At 43.4% G+C, this 15,306-nt stretch overlaps 1 protein-coding gene across 6 annotated transcripts in view; it reads left to right on the top strand.

The window, feature by feature from the left end:
- RASGRF2 (Ras protein specific guanine nucleotide releasing factor 2) overlaps window positions 7,002-15,306 on the top strand; it is a 129,201-nt gene continuing 120,896 nt past the window's right edge. For 4 of the 6 annotated variants that reach the window (XM_021380890.1, XM_021380887.1, XM_021380886.1 and 1 more), the window contains exon 1: window positions 7,002-7,365. In XM_021380890.1, the coding sequence (XP_021236565.1) occupies window positions 7,081-7,365 (285 nt within the window). In that variant the 5' untranslated portion in view covers window positions 7,002-7,080. Of the gene's footprint in view, window positions 7,366-7,730; window positions 7,823-8,479; window positions 8,589-9,746; window positions 9,862-15,306 lie in introns of those variants that run through there. The other 2 variants (XM_021380888.1, XM_021380889.1) reach the window with 2 other exon arrangements.

Genomic DNA, 15,306 nt, shown 5'->3' with positions numbered 1-15,306 from the left:
TTTACTCAGAGGGTGGCAAAGCCCTGGCACAGCTGCCCAGAGATGTCCCAACCCTGCAGGTCCCCAAGGTCAGGTTGGATGAGGATCTGGGCAGCCTCATCTGGTGAGGGGCAACCAGCCCACAGCAAGGGGGTTGGCAATGAATGGGCTTTAAGGTCCCTTCCAACCCAAACCATTCAGTGATCCTTATGGGTCCCTTCCAACTTAGGACATTCTATGATTCTATGATTCCATCATAAAATGGACTTATACCCTATAGCAGAGATCAATTTCCAGTCACAAAATCTGACTTTCCTAGTTCCTCATGTAACATGGACAGGGTACAACTCCTAGTTGGATACGAGGGATGGCTAATTCTCCAAAAGAGTGATGAGGCACTGGAACAGGCTCCCCAAGCAAGTAGTGGAGTCACCCTCCCTGGAGGTGTTCAAGAAATGTGGAGATGTGGTACTTTCGGACATGGTTAAATGGGCAATGTTGGTGGTAGGTACACAGTTGGACTAGGTGATCTTAGAGGTCTTTTCCAACCTTAATCATTCTATGATTCATTTTATGATTCATTCTATGATTTTGTGTTTGTGTATCCCTAAACCTTTGGTCAACAAGCTGAATACTGGCTCTTCAATTTAAATTCCAATTTGTGAATCATAGAATCATAGAATGGCTTGGTTTGGAAGGGACCTCAAGGATCATCAGCTTCCCACCCCACTGCCACAGGCAGGATTGCCAGCCACTACATCAAGTACTAGATCAGATTGCCCATGGCCCCATCCAACCTGGCTGTAAACGCCTCCAAGGATGGGCCATCCATAACCTCTCCGGGCAACCTGTTCCAGCACCTCCCCACTCTCTCAGCAAAAAACTTCCCCCTGACATCCAATCTAAATCTCTCTTCCTTTAGTTTAAAATCGTTTCCCCTTCTTCTGTCACTATCTACCTGTGTAAAAGGTTGATTTCCCTCATGTTTATAAACTTTCTTTAAATATTAGAAAGCCACAGTGAGGTCTTCCCACAGTCTTCTCTTTTCCAGGCTGAACAACCCCAGTTCTTTCAGGCTGTTTTCACAGGAAAGGTGCTCCAGCCCTTGGATTGTCTTTGTAGCCCTTCTCTGGACCCTCTCCAAAAGCTCCACATCCTTCCTTTGTTGGGGGCCCCAGACCTGGAAGTCAGTACTCCAGCTGGGGCCTCATGAGGGCAGAGGAGTGGGGGACAATCACCTCCCTGTCTCTGCTGGCCACCTCTCTTCTGATGGAACCCAAGATACCATTGGCCTTTCGGGCTGCTGGCTCATGTTAAATTTTTCATCAACCAGGACCTCTAAGTCCTTCTCAGCAGAGCTACTCTCAAGGAGTTCTTCTCACAGTTTGTATACATATCTGGGATTACCTCGACCCAAGTGCAAAACCTTTCATGTTGCTTTGTTGAACCTCAGGTTCACAAGAGCCCACCTTTTATCAAGGTCCCTCTGGATGGCATCCCTTCCTTCCACTGTATCAAACACACTGCTCAACTTGGTGTCATCAGCAAACTTGCTGAGGGTGCACTCAATCCCATCATCTATGTCATTGATAAAGATATTAAAAAGTACTGGACTCAAGATGGACTCCTGGGGGTCACCTCCTGTTACCGCCTCCACATGGGCACAGAGCCATTGACCACAACCCTCTGGATGGGACCTTCCAACCAATTCCTTATGCACCCAATAGTCCACCCTTCAAATCCACATATCTCAGGTTTAGAAATAAGGATGTGGTGGGGGAGCATGTCAAAGGCCTTGCAGAAGTCCAGGTAGATTACATCACTTGCCTTTCCTTTGTCCACTGATGCCATCACTTCATCATAGACGGCCACCAAATTGGTCCAGCACAACTTTCCTTTGATGAAGCCATGAATCTTTGCTGTTTTTGAAACAAAGAAACAGGCTTCAAAAATTGTGTCTTTCCTTCCTGTGACATTTTAACAGTGACTTGGACTACTAGCATTTCCACGTTGTCAATGCTACTTTCTTCGTCAACTTTAACCTTGACCTCCTCCTGTCACTCCATTTTCTGTATTGGACTGACATCACTTGACTCCTCTCTTCCATGCTAATGCCCACCAGCCTCCTCAGTCTTCTCCCCACTGTACTGGTCTATTTTCCTCTCACTGCCTAGCACAACCCTGCTGTTAAATTCTATTTATTCAGTGACCACCTGTTTTTCCGGTGTACCACTAGCCACAACTGCCATACTCTGTCACTCCTAACATTGTCCTCTCCATGACTCCCTCTCCATCAGCACTTCCCATAAGTAAGTTTCTTCCCCTGCTCCTCACTGTTATGCTCCTCATACTGTCTTTTCCAACTCCCTAGCCATTTTCATCCCTCCCTTATGCTGGCTTCTGGCTTCCTCTGCACTTCATTTGCAGTGCACTCATTATAATCAGTCTGCCAAACAGCCAGAATTCCTCCACTACCCACTTTCTTCTGCTGCCTGCCTAAGTACTGCTATTTTTTTTTTCCAATTTAATTGAGTCCCTTGATTCCAGCTTTTCTCTATCTATTTATTTATTTATTTATTTTGCTGTAACTGTAAGACAGCTCCTGCAATTTTCTTTCTTTGGTAGTCCTATCACTTTTTTCCATGCTGTTTCTGACCACAAAGAGCTCCCCAGTGACTTCTCTAGACACACCATATTTCTTCTTTCAAAAGTTCCTCTAAAATCTCCTTTTACTATCACTCTCCCAAAATCTTACGAACAAGTAAGTTAGTCATGCCTATCAGGATAGGTAGTACATAAACCCTTTCCATATCACTAAGCACAAAGAGGCTCAGGCATTAGACTACTACATTAATGTCCTCAGCTGCATAATAGTGAAGTGATTTGCAGATACCTGCCTTCTGCGGTGATCTGCCACTGAAAGGAAGAATCACTTTGTTACCTCCCAATACAGCAGCATATATTCTTTTCCCAGAGCTTTCAATCTACATGAATCAGCGTGTGCAGAGCTGCGAAATTGCTAGATAGCACTTACTTGTGCTGTAGCTAGATGTTTCTGCTATACACAGAAGATTAATGCATTTTTTCTTAAAATGATTGCAAATGTTCTTTCTTGGAAGGATGTACAAGAGGCATCAGAGGCACTACTCATGCTTTGTGTAGAGCCACTTTGTAATTATTATTATGCTTAAACTGCTGACCCCAAATATTCAAGTTGGTAAAACAATAAGTAGCCTTGAGAAGTGAATTAAAAGGACTCGGCATGCACAGTGATGTAAAATTGCTTAGCTAGGGCAATTTGCCCCCATAAACGTCTTGGTAAAAAAAGTAAATTTCCTCAAGTGACGTCAATCAGTAGATTCAACAAGCACATCATTCTTCATAAAAAGGTGAATGGCCGTATACGAATATATATGAGATTTGCTCCAAAAATAAAACATCCCATGTTACGATATTGGCCCACGATGTCAGAGGTGGATGTTGGTGGTATGGCAGTAGAGGCTGAACCTTCCCACCAGTATCTCATTACATGTTGCTGCCGTGTGGCACTCAGACAGAATGGCATCTGACATGGAAGTGTATATGAAGCAGAAGTGTGTCACTGAATTCCTCCACATGGAAAAAATGGCGCCCACTGACATTCATGGATACCTGCTGAATGTTTATGGAAAACAAACTGGGTGCGAGTGCAGTGAGGCAGTGGGTGGTGCGTTTCAACAGGGGCGACAGCAACACTGGGTCACCACTGCTAGTGCAGATTGTCATGACTGTGGCATGCAGGCTCTTGTTCATTGCTGCTGAAAATGCACAGCTAATGGTGGTGGCTGTGTTGAAAAATAGTGTTTTGTAGCTGAAAATGTGTTCTGTTAAACAGTGTTACTATACTCTTTGTTGTAGTTTCAATGGAAATAAATAGGAGGCCGTACTTTCAGGGCAAACCACATAGTCATTTTCGAGCTATTTACGATTTACTGTGTTGGTGACGTGTAACATAATATGTTCAAAAATGTTCCTACTTTATAGGATAGCTAATTTGTAGATGAATGTTTTAAGTGCCTTTTAAATGGACAAATGCTGTTCTGTGCCTTAAAGAGTAAACCATGATGTCAGTAAAAAGTGTAAGTATAATTACAAAGACATCGGTTCAGTTCTACCTTTCAGACAAAATGTACAAAGGGATATATGAGTGCATTCTTAGTGAAATCGGATTTCTTCCCATTAAGACATTGTAGTCGTTGTTCAACAGCTTTACTTTGTATTTGATGTACTACCTTGACATGTAAAGGTAAATGATGATTTACTATCACAACCTAGTGACAAATGAAGAGAAAGCACTCTACATGTGTAAAAACATACAGCAAGACCAGACAAAACGAAGACATAAAAATGACAGCACAACAACACTTTTCCATTGCTTTACGCAATTTTTATTACCATTATATTAACAGAATTTCTCCCAGTGTGTTTTTCAGAATAGAGGCTTGCATTTTACACACATTCTGAAATAGATTTTCCCGACACCTGTCAATCAGAAGAGTGACAACTCACTGACTTGCCCTCACAAGCTATTGGTCAAAGAACAAGATCAACACTTGCACTGTCATATACATTAGTATATATTTTGCTATTTATGTTAGCGTTAAGCAGCTCGCAGCGAATTACTTCCCACGGGCAGTATTTCAAGGTAATACAGGCTAAACTAAGTTGAACGATCTCAGCTGGTGTAACTTTCCAGCTAGCCACCAGTTTTACAGACAGTTCTATAGGGTGCACAACACCACAAAACTCAGGGATATGGTTTTACAAAGTATCCTCTGGAATGAAAATACACAAAAGAAGAGTTATTTAAGGAAGACGTAATAAAAATAAGGTAAAACAGTGTGCTTACCTATATGCCCTTTTCTTCAGAACCCTTTGATACCAATTACATCAACAGATTCCCTCACATCCGTGTCTACATAAACAGCTTGATCATATTCCTACATACAAATTCGGCATTACTTTTTTTAAAAAAATACTTCTTTACTGCTGGCAATGAAGATTTAGAAAACTTATTTACTCACATGAATATAGATGTATTGAATATTACACATGGGTATATGGTAGCTACTTAAAATGGTAAAAACTAGGTTGTGCTTTTTCATAAGAACGATCAAGTGATGAAGAATGTATCCCTGAGATAACTATGCCATACTCTGAACAATAAAGGAGAGAAGTTCACAGCAAACTGATGGTTGCACAATCAGCGCTGACTCTGGTGAACAGGAACGTTAGATGCCTTGTAATTCCTGAGGATTGCTATGCAATGACATATCAGCATTCCCAGTGTAAGAAAAATGCCTGCCTGTCTAGAAGAAAACATAGTAAAATGAAATCCTCTTTCTTCATTTTGTAGTTGAAATAGCTGTCATCATTTTTAATACGTGTTGAAGCTCCTATGGTAGAATAGACAAAATTATTTCTGATTTATGCAAAAGGCATTTCAATATACAAATTCCCAAATTGGGGCAAAACTCAAAACCTTATTTTGGCAAATACAGGTTTGTACAATAGCTTTTGGTCACAACATAGATGTGTTTCTTTTGGAAAACGCTATTTATTCAGGTGGTGTCAAGTATTTGAAAACTCTTTTGAACTGCACCCTACATCTTTCCTTTAATTTTTCTGCCTCAGCATTTGCTTCTCTTAAGAAATGCAACATTTCATGGTATTTCACACACTGAGTTGATACTGGCTTGGACAGCACAGAGCTGAGTGACGTGGAACCAAAGATGCAGGGTAAGATCCAAGAACCCAGCCATCAGTATGCCTGGATATGGATTATGTCACACAAACAAGTCATCCACACGACCTTCCTTCAATCCCTGTCCAAAAACTGGACTTCCCTGGGCACCATGTATCATGCTCTGACTGCACGATCTAAAGCCATGCGGGAAGACAGCCAGTTTCAGCAGAACTTTTGTATGCTTGCTTCTCCTTACGCAAAGTTGTGTGTTCAGAGAGTGCACTCTGCATGGGGCTGCATGTTTGTCAGCCACACTCAGAATCATCATCGCTGATAGAGATCACACGGGAGAATTTCACAACTTACATGTGAAGCATATTGTTTATTGCAACTTTCAGGTGTTGTTCAGACGGAAAACAAGAGATCCAATTTTCTTTCTGTAAGATCTCTTCAGAGTGAAAGAGGCAGAAATGCATTTTAAATGAAAGAAATTTAAAGGTGAAGGAGCCACAAAAGCTTAAATAACAGCCAACTAAAGATCCAGGCTCCTTAAGCGAGCAGCGATTTCCACGCTATGTTTTATGTAAAACAACAGCTGACAGCAGCCCCTTTTCCACACCTTATCCTTTATAATGGGGTCTGCCCGTCCCTGGTCCCCTGCCCGGCTGTGGCACGGAGCCGAGCCCCGCAGAGCTCGGCGCGTGCCTCCCCGCGGACCGCAGCCCCCCGAGCCGCGGCAGCACTTACCGGGCGGGCTCAGCGTCCCCTCCAGACAGCAGGGAGCTGCCTGCGGCGCTCCTCGCCTTTAAGAAAACCGAAAACCGGTTTAAAAGTGGAGGGTTTCTGCGCTTTCATTCGCGGCGCAGCTCGCGGAATCGAGTTACAGACCCCGCGCGCTGCGACCTGGCGCTTTCCAAGGTATTTCTCAGAGAGAAGCAGTACAGGGCTGGGCGCGGCAGGGAGCGGACCGCCTCCGCCTTCCGTCCCGTCCCGAGCGCTCGCTGCCGCCCCCCGCTGCGCGCCGCCCCCGCGCCGATCCCTGCAGGCGGGCGGGGGGCGGGAGGGGGGCGGCCCCACGAGACGCGGAGGGAGGGACCGTGCGCTGCGGCGGCGACTTTGCTCTTTAAATCGCCGGGCTGGAAAGCGGCTTTGCGGCTGATCTCCGCCACGTGACGCCGCTCGGGGGGCTGAAGCCTCTGCTGCCGCCCGCCCGCCCGCTCTCTCCGGCCGAGCCCCAACTTCGGGGAGGCGGCGCGCAGGGAGGCGGGCGGGGCGGGGGCCGCGGCCGCCCGGCGCAGCCGGTGCCGGCGCGCTGGGCGCCCGCGGACGGTGTCCGACGCCGGGCCGGCCGTGAGCGGCGAGCGCTACCGGGCACCATGCAGAAGAGCGTGCGGTACAACGAGGGGCACGCCCTGTACCTGGCGCTGCTGGCCCGCAAGGAGGGCACCAAGCGCGGCTACCTGAGCAAGAGGACGGCCGAGGCCAACCGCTGGCACGAGAAGTGGTTCGCCCTCTACCAGAACGTCCTCTTCTACTTCGAGAGCGAGCAGAGCGCCCGGCCCGCCGGCATTTACATGCTGGAGGGCTGCAGCTGCGAGCGGGCGCCGGCCCCCAAGGGCGCGGCCATCGGCAGCGCGAAGGACGCGGCGCTGGACAGGCAGGTAACCAGCCGCGGGGCGAGGGCGGGCGGGGGATGTTGCGTAACCCGCGAGGGAAGGGCGCGCGGGTCGGCGCGGAGCGGCTCGCCTCCTCCCGCCTCACCTGCCTTCCTATCTCCGTTGCGTTACCTCGCTGAAATTTGCGGGAGCCGCACCTGGCGCGCCCTGGTCGCGCCGTGCCGCGCAGAGCCCAACAGGTGTCAGACGGGCTGCGGAGCTGCGCCGGCCCCGGGCTGCGGCGCGCTGCGGGCGCTTCCCGCCGGCTGCCACCGGGTCGGCCTCCGCCGTGTCCCGTCCGCCCCGCGGCCGTGCCGGGAGCGCGGAGCCCGCGCTGTCTTGAGCGCCCGCCTCCTCCCTGACCGACAGCTGTGTACTTGGCGGCTTGAGGTGACGCGCGGTGAACTTCGTCCGCTGAGGTGACTGAGCTGTGCCGCGTCCGCCGGTCACACGCTGCTGTCAGGTGCGTTTCCGTAAGCACTGATCACCCAAATCCGGCGGATCCCCCGGGTCAGTCTGAACTGCCTGCTTCCATCTCTGCTTTACGTACGCTCGTTTATTGGTAGCGTTGTGAAACTGTGGTTTGACTAAAAGTCTGCGCGAAAGCAACACCTTCTCGTGTCTGTTCGTGTGGAGCCCCAAGTTGTGCTTTGGCAGCGATGGATGTCGGAGCTGTTTGTAGTTACGTTTAGAAGTGCAGAGGCAGAATAATTGCTGGACAGCTGCATTTTGCTGTCTTTGAAGCATCAGTTACGTTTATATTTCTATAAATGCAGTTTTAAAAGATGTGATAGACAAATAGATCACCACAAAAGGGACGAAGAACACTGTTTAGTTTTTTCTTGAGATCTGAGTCTGAATTTCCAAGGCAGACCATCAGAAATTACTTTTCTCCCGCTCATCTTTCGCTTGAATTTCACAGAATAAAGCTTCTGAGTGTTGGCAGTTTTTCCAGATGTTAACTCTTTAAAACACAACCTTGTTTGTGTATTGGTGTAGACGCAAGGGTTTGCTAAGGTGTGCTCCCACAGTGACCAAAACTAATCGAGAACAGCAAGAATGAAGTATTTGAAAATCTTTTGCTTCTTTTTATTCAAAAACTGTTCTTGTCTTCTTGCAGGCGTAACGTAATAAGATGTGAGCCTTCCGTTTGATAACAGAAGAAGACAAATTCATTTTAATCAGATGCTAATGAAAACTCAGCATTACACATTTTAACTGCTGGCAGTGTAAGAATAGCACCTCGATTTAATTTTCTTTGATTTAACCTCACAAATGTAATAATGGAATGAAAAAAGATGAAAGTTGGACCTCATCTTTTCACAAATCAGATCCGTCTTCTCCAAGGGACAAAAGAAAAGAAAAAAACCCTTGGAGTTTTAATTGCTTGGGTAGTTTAGACACCAGAGTGATTTGTGCAAAGGAATGGCACAAATAAGAGAGGAAAAGAACAATTCATTACACGAGAGTTTTGTCAGCATCCTTTGAGTTAACATTTGGAGCCACAACACATTTTCTTTAAGTTATGTAGCCAAAGATTGTGGAAAATGCGTGCGGAAAAAAATAACTTGTTTTCCTTAGTTTTCCCATCCTTTTCAGTTTGATGTGCTTTAGTCTTTAGTATTACTTGGCAGTTCAAGTGTCAGATCAGAACTCTGCTGAGAGGTGTTTGGAGTTGGGTTGGGAGGGTGCTGGCACTGTGCTTTGGTATCCGGGAGCCTGTGTTTTAGGCAGCAGATGAGTTTAGGCTTGGGTATCTGTGCCCAGCAGGCACAGCAGCTTCATTATTTCACATTGAGCCATGCTGGTGCTGTTAGCTCTTCCAGCAGTCTGTCATGAGGGAACATAAAGTATTACAGGAGCGGTCATGCTGTTTTGCAAAAGATGCCAGTAAGATTTTTTTAGGGAACTGAAAATAATCAGAGCTTTAAAAATTACAAAGACGAGGGGCTTTTCTCTTTTGCTTTAAGGTAATAGTGTATTTTTTGCTTCAGAGTCCTTCAGGATGCTTGTTCTGAAAGTACAGTATGTTTCTCAATATTAAGAAATTGCACAGTGTGTGAATCAGTTGATATTCTGTGAGTGTGGCGTTGAACCAAATGTGCTTTAGATACTCATGATTTTCAGGGGAAGCTTTCCTGTAAAAAAAAAAAAAAAAAAAAAAAGTGTTTTAATCTCCCTCAAATTTTAGGAGAGATTTTGTAAATGCTAATCAGTTGTTGCTATCCACACTGATTTTACTTCAAAATTATTTCAGGAAAAAAACAGATTGAAAGTGAGAGAACAGTGTGGAAAGAGCTTTGTTTCAAAACAGCAAATTATGACATGAAAATACTACATTTGAAGAGCTTAAATTCTGATGTTAGTTAAAATGCTTCTCCCTGCAGGAACCACACAGGGCGAACGAGTGCAGGTCCCAGCAGCTACTCCAGTGTGGCAGTGACAGAGATGATGAGTTTCAGCTTTTCTTTCAGAGATTCCGGAAACAATGTTTTTGTATCAGTGAGTGGCTTATCTCTTTCAGAAGTAAAATAAAATCCCTAAAAAGTAAGCTTTCTCCAGTGTTCCATAGGAGACTGATGTTGTTATCTAGCAAGTTCACTTTTTTTTAAGACTATTGGAAACATGCATAATGGAATGTAAATATTTTTGTCTGCACTAGGAGGATAACTGTTTATTAGTTTGTTTTGTAGCTCTAGATAGAATACATCAAAATATTCTGATATGGTAATTAATAACTGTCCTAGTGTGTTTAAGTTTGTGAATTTCTATGATTTGAGTGGAGACTATTGTTTGTATCTTGCCTAATCTTCCTCCCACTTAGCAAAATTAAATGCAGCATTAAGTCCACGTCCCCACAGATTAACAGAATCCAATTATTTGAATTTTTACTGCTTACTGTAGCTGTGTATTTATTTTATAAAGGATTGTGATTTTTTCAGTGTTTGAAACCTCAGTATTTTATATACGTTCCTTGAATTAATGAAAGCATATACCACTAGCAGCTTTTGCTGTACCTCCCTGCTAATTCAGTGTACATAACATCTGGCAACAACTCTTTTTTTATAGATAAAATAACTTAGAGTTCATCTCTTAACCTTTAATGGGCCAAGAAAACCCCTCTGTCACTCAGCATCCTGTGTCTGTTACACTACTCCTCAGGCATGTGTAAGGTCTTGTCTTTTTGACAAGACAGGTACCAGGTTCAGCTGTAGTACGGTCCATAAATCCTACTGCTTGCGTGCAGGCACATAGCTTCTTTGGAAGTTCCAGTGGAAGGTCCAGCATAGATGCCCAAGTTTTAGACATTTCATGCAGAATTTCAAAAAGAGAGGATGAATTTGTTTTCTCATTGTCGAGGTAGTTCAGATGGCAGTGGTTCTGTAATAGGTAACACAGAATATTAGCAGAGGTATTGCTTTGAAGAAAAACGTTATTGCAATGTAAAGGTTGTTGGGTTTTTTTTTGTTTGTTTTTATTTGTTTTGGGTTGTTTGTGGGTTGTTGTGGTTTTGTTTGTTTTGTTTGTTTTGGGTTTCTTTGGCGGACTGCCTTCAAAAAAGTGACCAGTGGGAAAGTTTTTGCTCTTGCATGAAGACAGTTCTGATATAATTGGCTCTCACTTACTTTTCCAGATAAACTCTATTCCTCCCCTTGTCATTTCTGGACCATCGTAAGCCAGTACGGTTTGCGTATGTAAGTGCAAAAATCACTTTCAGATACAGTTAAACAGTAACCAAGAAATGAGTTGCTGACGTGGCCTTGCACTTAAGGCACACTGCGTTGGAGTGGTTACCTCTGGCTCCTCATGGAGAGTTATGAATTGGATTTAGGGCATGCTTTTTGGCCTAGGGCAACAGACAGTAAATAAATAGGAAAGTTTAGTTCTGGTCTCTAAATTGATGGAATTTTGCTACCTGATAAATGTTTAGGATTTCTGTGTTTACCTGTTTGCTTGGTAAGGAGTATATTTTGAGGATAAAGAGAACAGAAAATAAGTATCGTGGCCGTACTTATTGGCATATTGCCAAACTACAGGCACTTTTGAGCATTTAGTTCTAACCCTTGGAATGATAGGTTTCTGATGTAGTATTAAAAAGAAAAAAAAAAAAAGGCTGCTTGTAAATGTGTGAATGTTGGGAACGTCCCTGAGAAATGAGTTACAGATAGAAGGAGTTCATTTTTTGGAATGCCTTCCCCTCTGGAAGTCAGCTAAATCCACACAGACATAACTTGTAGAATACAGATGTCCTTCAGTAGTTTAATATTAAACTTTTGGCTTCCTTAATCCGTGTCAGGCAACTTTGGGCCGGAAGGTGACAATGATTTGTTGTTTTTTGTCTTCGAATGTCAGTCACACTCAGAGCAAAAAGACAGCCTTAAGAACATTGGAAGTGTGGCAGAAAGACCAAAACTAGTGGGTACAAAGTATTATTGAAGAGAAATCACAGCATGAGGTCCTTAACGACTCCCTGTGAGGTACTGTAACATTCTGAAGTACTGCAGGATGCTGTAACAGAAAACCGTGCTCCTTAATTAAAGTATTGGCAAAAATATGATCCCAAATGGCAATCATCATTTGGCAAAGTCTTGTTAAGGGAGGTGCTGGGAATTCCCTGTAGCCAACAGGTGAAATATCACCAAGTGAAAGACTGGCAGCACACAAAATTAAAACTTCATCCCAGAGCATCATGAACATAAAATATTGCACAGGTACTTAGAGTGTAAGAGTTCGTTCCACCTTTGCAGGTTTCAGCATCACACAAAGGCCATACAAAATGACTGGAGCTAACGCAGGTACAGCAGCGTAACTCATGCTTAAAATGTGAATAGTTTCATATCAGTTTAACATGAATTTTGTTCTTGATGGTGAATACTGATACATTTTTTTTCCCATTTTATCTCTGTGTTTCTGTTAGTAGAATTGCACACATTTCACTTGATTCATTTCCTCAAGAATTTTTAGGAATTTGTGGGAAACAAACAAAACAATTCTGAGCATAAAAATAGCAAGTCTGTCCCTAACCTACTGGATAGTTACGCTCCATCCATGTTCATGTGACGTCATTTAACTTTTAGAATATATATCGCTTTCTCCTTCATCATCATTCACACACATCCATAAGAATGTATCTTGCTTCCCAGCCTCTTGCTGTCCATACTAATTTCTAACTGCTTACTTGAAAAGAGGTCAAGGCAGATCTTCCTCTATTTCTGTGGTAATCAGACAACATTATTTCAGTATTTTCATATTCATGTATTATGTATTACGGTGTCATCATTAGCAGCACTTTTTTGATCAACATGCTGAGGATATTCCATTCTAAGAATGTGTGTGTATAATAAAATCTGCTAGAGTTTCTCACTTTGGCCACATGTATTATAATCACCAGTCTTGTTTTGTCACTTGCAGTATGTCTGCATTACTGACTAGTTTGTGCAGAGAGGGAGGGGACGGGTCTTGTTCCAGTGCATCATTTTGTGATTCCTGGCACATGTACCCACAGTGCATCCCTTCCAGCAGCGATGTCCTACCCAGCTGGTAGTGCACAGTATCAGTGGGAAGAGCTGATTGCTGCAGGACCTTCTGCCCTCACTAAAAGTGACACTCTGGGTTGTGTCCCACTTTGTCACCTCATCTTGGCTTCACTTGGAGGATGGCTACTCTGGGCATCTGTGCAGAGCTGGTGCAGTATTCTCCACCACTCCATATATAAATGTGGAGCACATACGCATCAAAAAGAACTGCTCCGGTGCAGTAGTAAATTGTTAATTTGTAGACCTCATGTAGCTGGTGAAGATAACGAGGTCTGAAAATATCCATCCACAGCTTTTGACTGCTCTTAGCAACAGATTTTGCTGCTAGCTGTGGTGTGCTTCTCTAGATCCACTGCTTCGAAGCAAGTTTGATGCTGTGGCTGCTGAAGAGTCTGAGGCAATGCTAACCTGTTTTTCAGTGTGAATGTTCTAAGCTTTCTCATCTTGTGCTTAGCAAGTGGTGATGTTCAAATTTAGGTACTGTTTGATAGATCTGATGGAGTGCTGTAGGGTCAGATTTTGTCTGAACTGAAAACAGTACCAGTACTTGTTGCTTTCTTTTTGCCTGTGATAACAGTTTGGGAAGACAATGTCATTTCTCTGTTCATAAATTTAAAATAAAATGAGATTCCACATAGTACCTCTTTTCAGCTTTTCTGTCTAGCAGCCATTGCTGATGCTGATTGAAGGATGGGATTTTATTTAGTATGCTGCCTCTGCACTAGGTGCCTAGGAACATATGCTTACAATGTAGCTTCCAAACGCTTTTTGACTTGCCAATCCCATAAGGATTTCTGTTTGAGGTACAAAATCAGTACACCTAAAAGCAGAGGCTTCCCCAACTCCATCTAGCCATTTCAGTGTCTTCATTGTATTTTCCACAAGTTCAGAACTGAGCTTTCATTAGGAAGTGACTATCAACTACCATCTCTGAATTCAGCTGTATCATTGTAAATGATTTTACTTCCACTGTTCTGTAAGGGAGACATTTATAGTGGCATTTTTACTCAGTTCCACTACTTCTTTTGTAAATGTGTTGTGTCTTCAATTTCAGTGCCTTATTTATTGAAAAGAATTGGAATTATTTTCTGTCTCTCTAATGGTTCTCCCCTTTCTTTTCACAGCACTGCAGGACTATAACTTTTGTACATTTTTTGCCTGTTGAATCTTTGGCTGCAGTATAGTGGTTGATTAATGGAAATTATCTGCCTTTTAAACCTTCTGCAGTGTGACTTAGTGTGGCTGAAGTTCCTAAATCACCGCAAGATTTCCATTGCACAGCTGCATCCTCTACAATCTCTTGAAGTTTGCCAGATCATTATGGTACTTTTGTTGAATACTGTGCATCTATTTAGCATTCTCTGAAGAAATTATAAACACCCTGCAAATGTCCTTATATTTAAATCAACATGGAGTAGGATGCTGCTCGTGTAACTTTAGGCACCCTGTGTGAGCTGACAGCGGGAGGACTAGAGAATGATTCACCCCAGCATAGAAGAGACATTGGCATTGGTTAAACTGAACAAACTCCACTGACACTGAGTTGCAGCTGACTATAGTATCAACTTAGATGCCTGGCATGCAGACACCTGTATCCCAGGCATGTTACGTGATGTGTTCTGTTGCTGACATTGAGAACAGGCCTTTTTTTTTTTTTCTTCTTTTCCCTAGCCAACTGGGATATTTTAGTGCTTGTGGGTATAGACAAAGTTTTGAAAACTCCCATGTTGGGTGCTAAGACATACAGTAGTGCTGCTGTTTTTTTTGTTCAATATTTTTGTGATATTCTGGATTCTCACATGTTCAAAGTTTGGAAAGATTGAGTGGGAGAGTATTTTTCCTTCTACTTTTCTTCCTCCCCTTTACACAAATTGTTTCTCCTGTTTCAGCACATGTCAAACCTTATATATACTTCTCTGGAATTGTGGAAATCATGTTTAATGATTTTGACAGAATCTCTGTGATGTCCTCTAGAATTTGGGAATTCATTTTTAACCTCATGCATTCATGGATGTTCAAGCATGACAAGAAAATTGCCACATTCTTTAATGCTAATTGTGTCCTCTTCCATTTGGCACACAGAGCAATTTCAGAGAAATATTAAAAATGCTTCTTCCTAATAAATTCTTTGTGAGGAAGTTCAAAGTTGTGGACCATCTGCAAAACTCTCTTAAGAAGAAAGAAGAAAAACTGACAGAAGAGTGGAGGAATCTGTCATTGATTGGAGTGCAGTACTGTCACTAGTCATGCAGATGTTTGTGTGTACAGATAAAGGGAAAGACAGTATTTGAGATGATAACACTGCTCTTGCATTTGATGCATAAGTGTTCCTGCCTATTTCTAGGGCTTGCCCGGGAGCATCAGGCAAATGAGGGCTGTTGAATAATGTTCCTGGTTTGTTTCTCTTGCC

Source organism: Numida meleagris, chromosome Z, assembly GCF_002078875.1.
Source record: "Numida meleagris isolate 19003 breed g44 Domestic line chromosome Z, NumMel1.0, whole genome shotgun sequence".
NCBI classification, from domain to species: Eukaryota; Metazoa; Chordata; class Aves; order Galliformes; family Numididae; genus Numida; species Numida meleagris.
The sequence above is the reverse complement of the archived record's forward strand: the minus strand, read 5'-3'. Positions and strand labels throughout refer to the sequence as shown.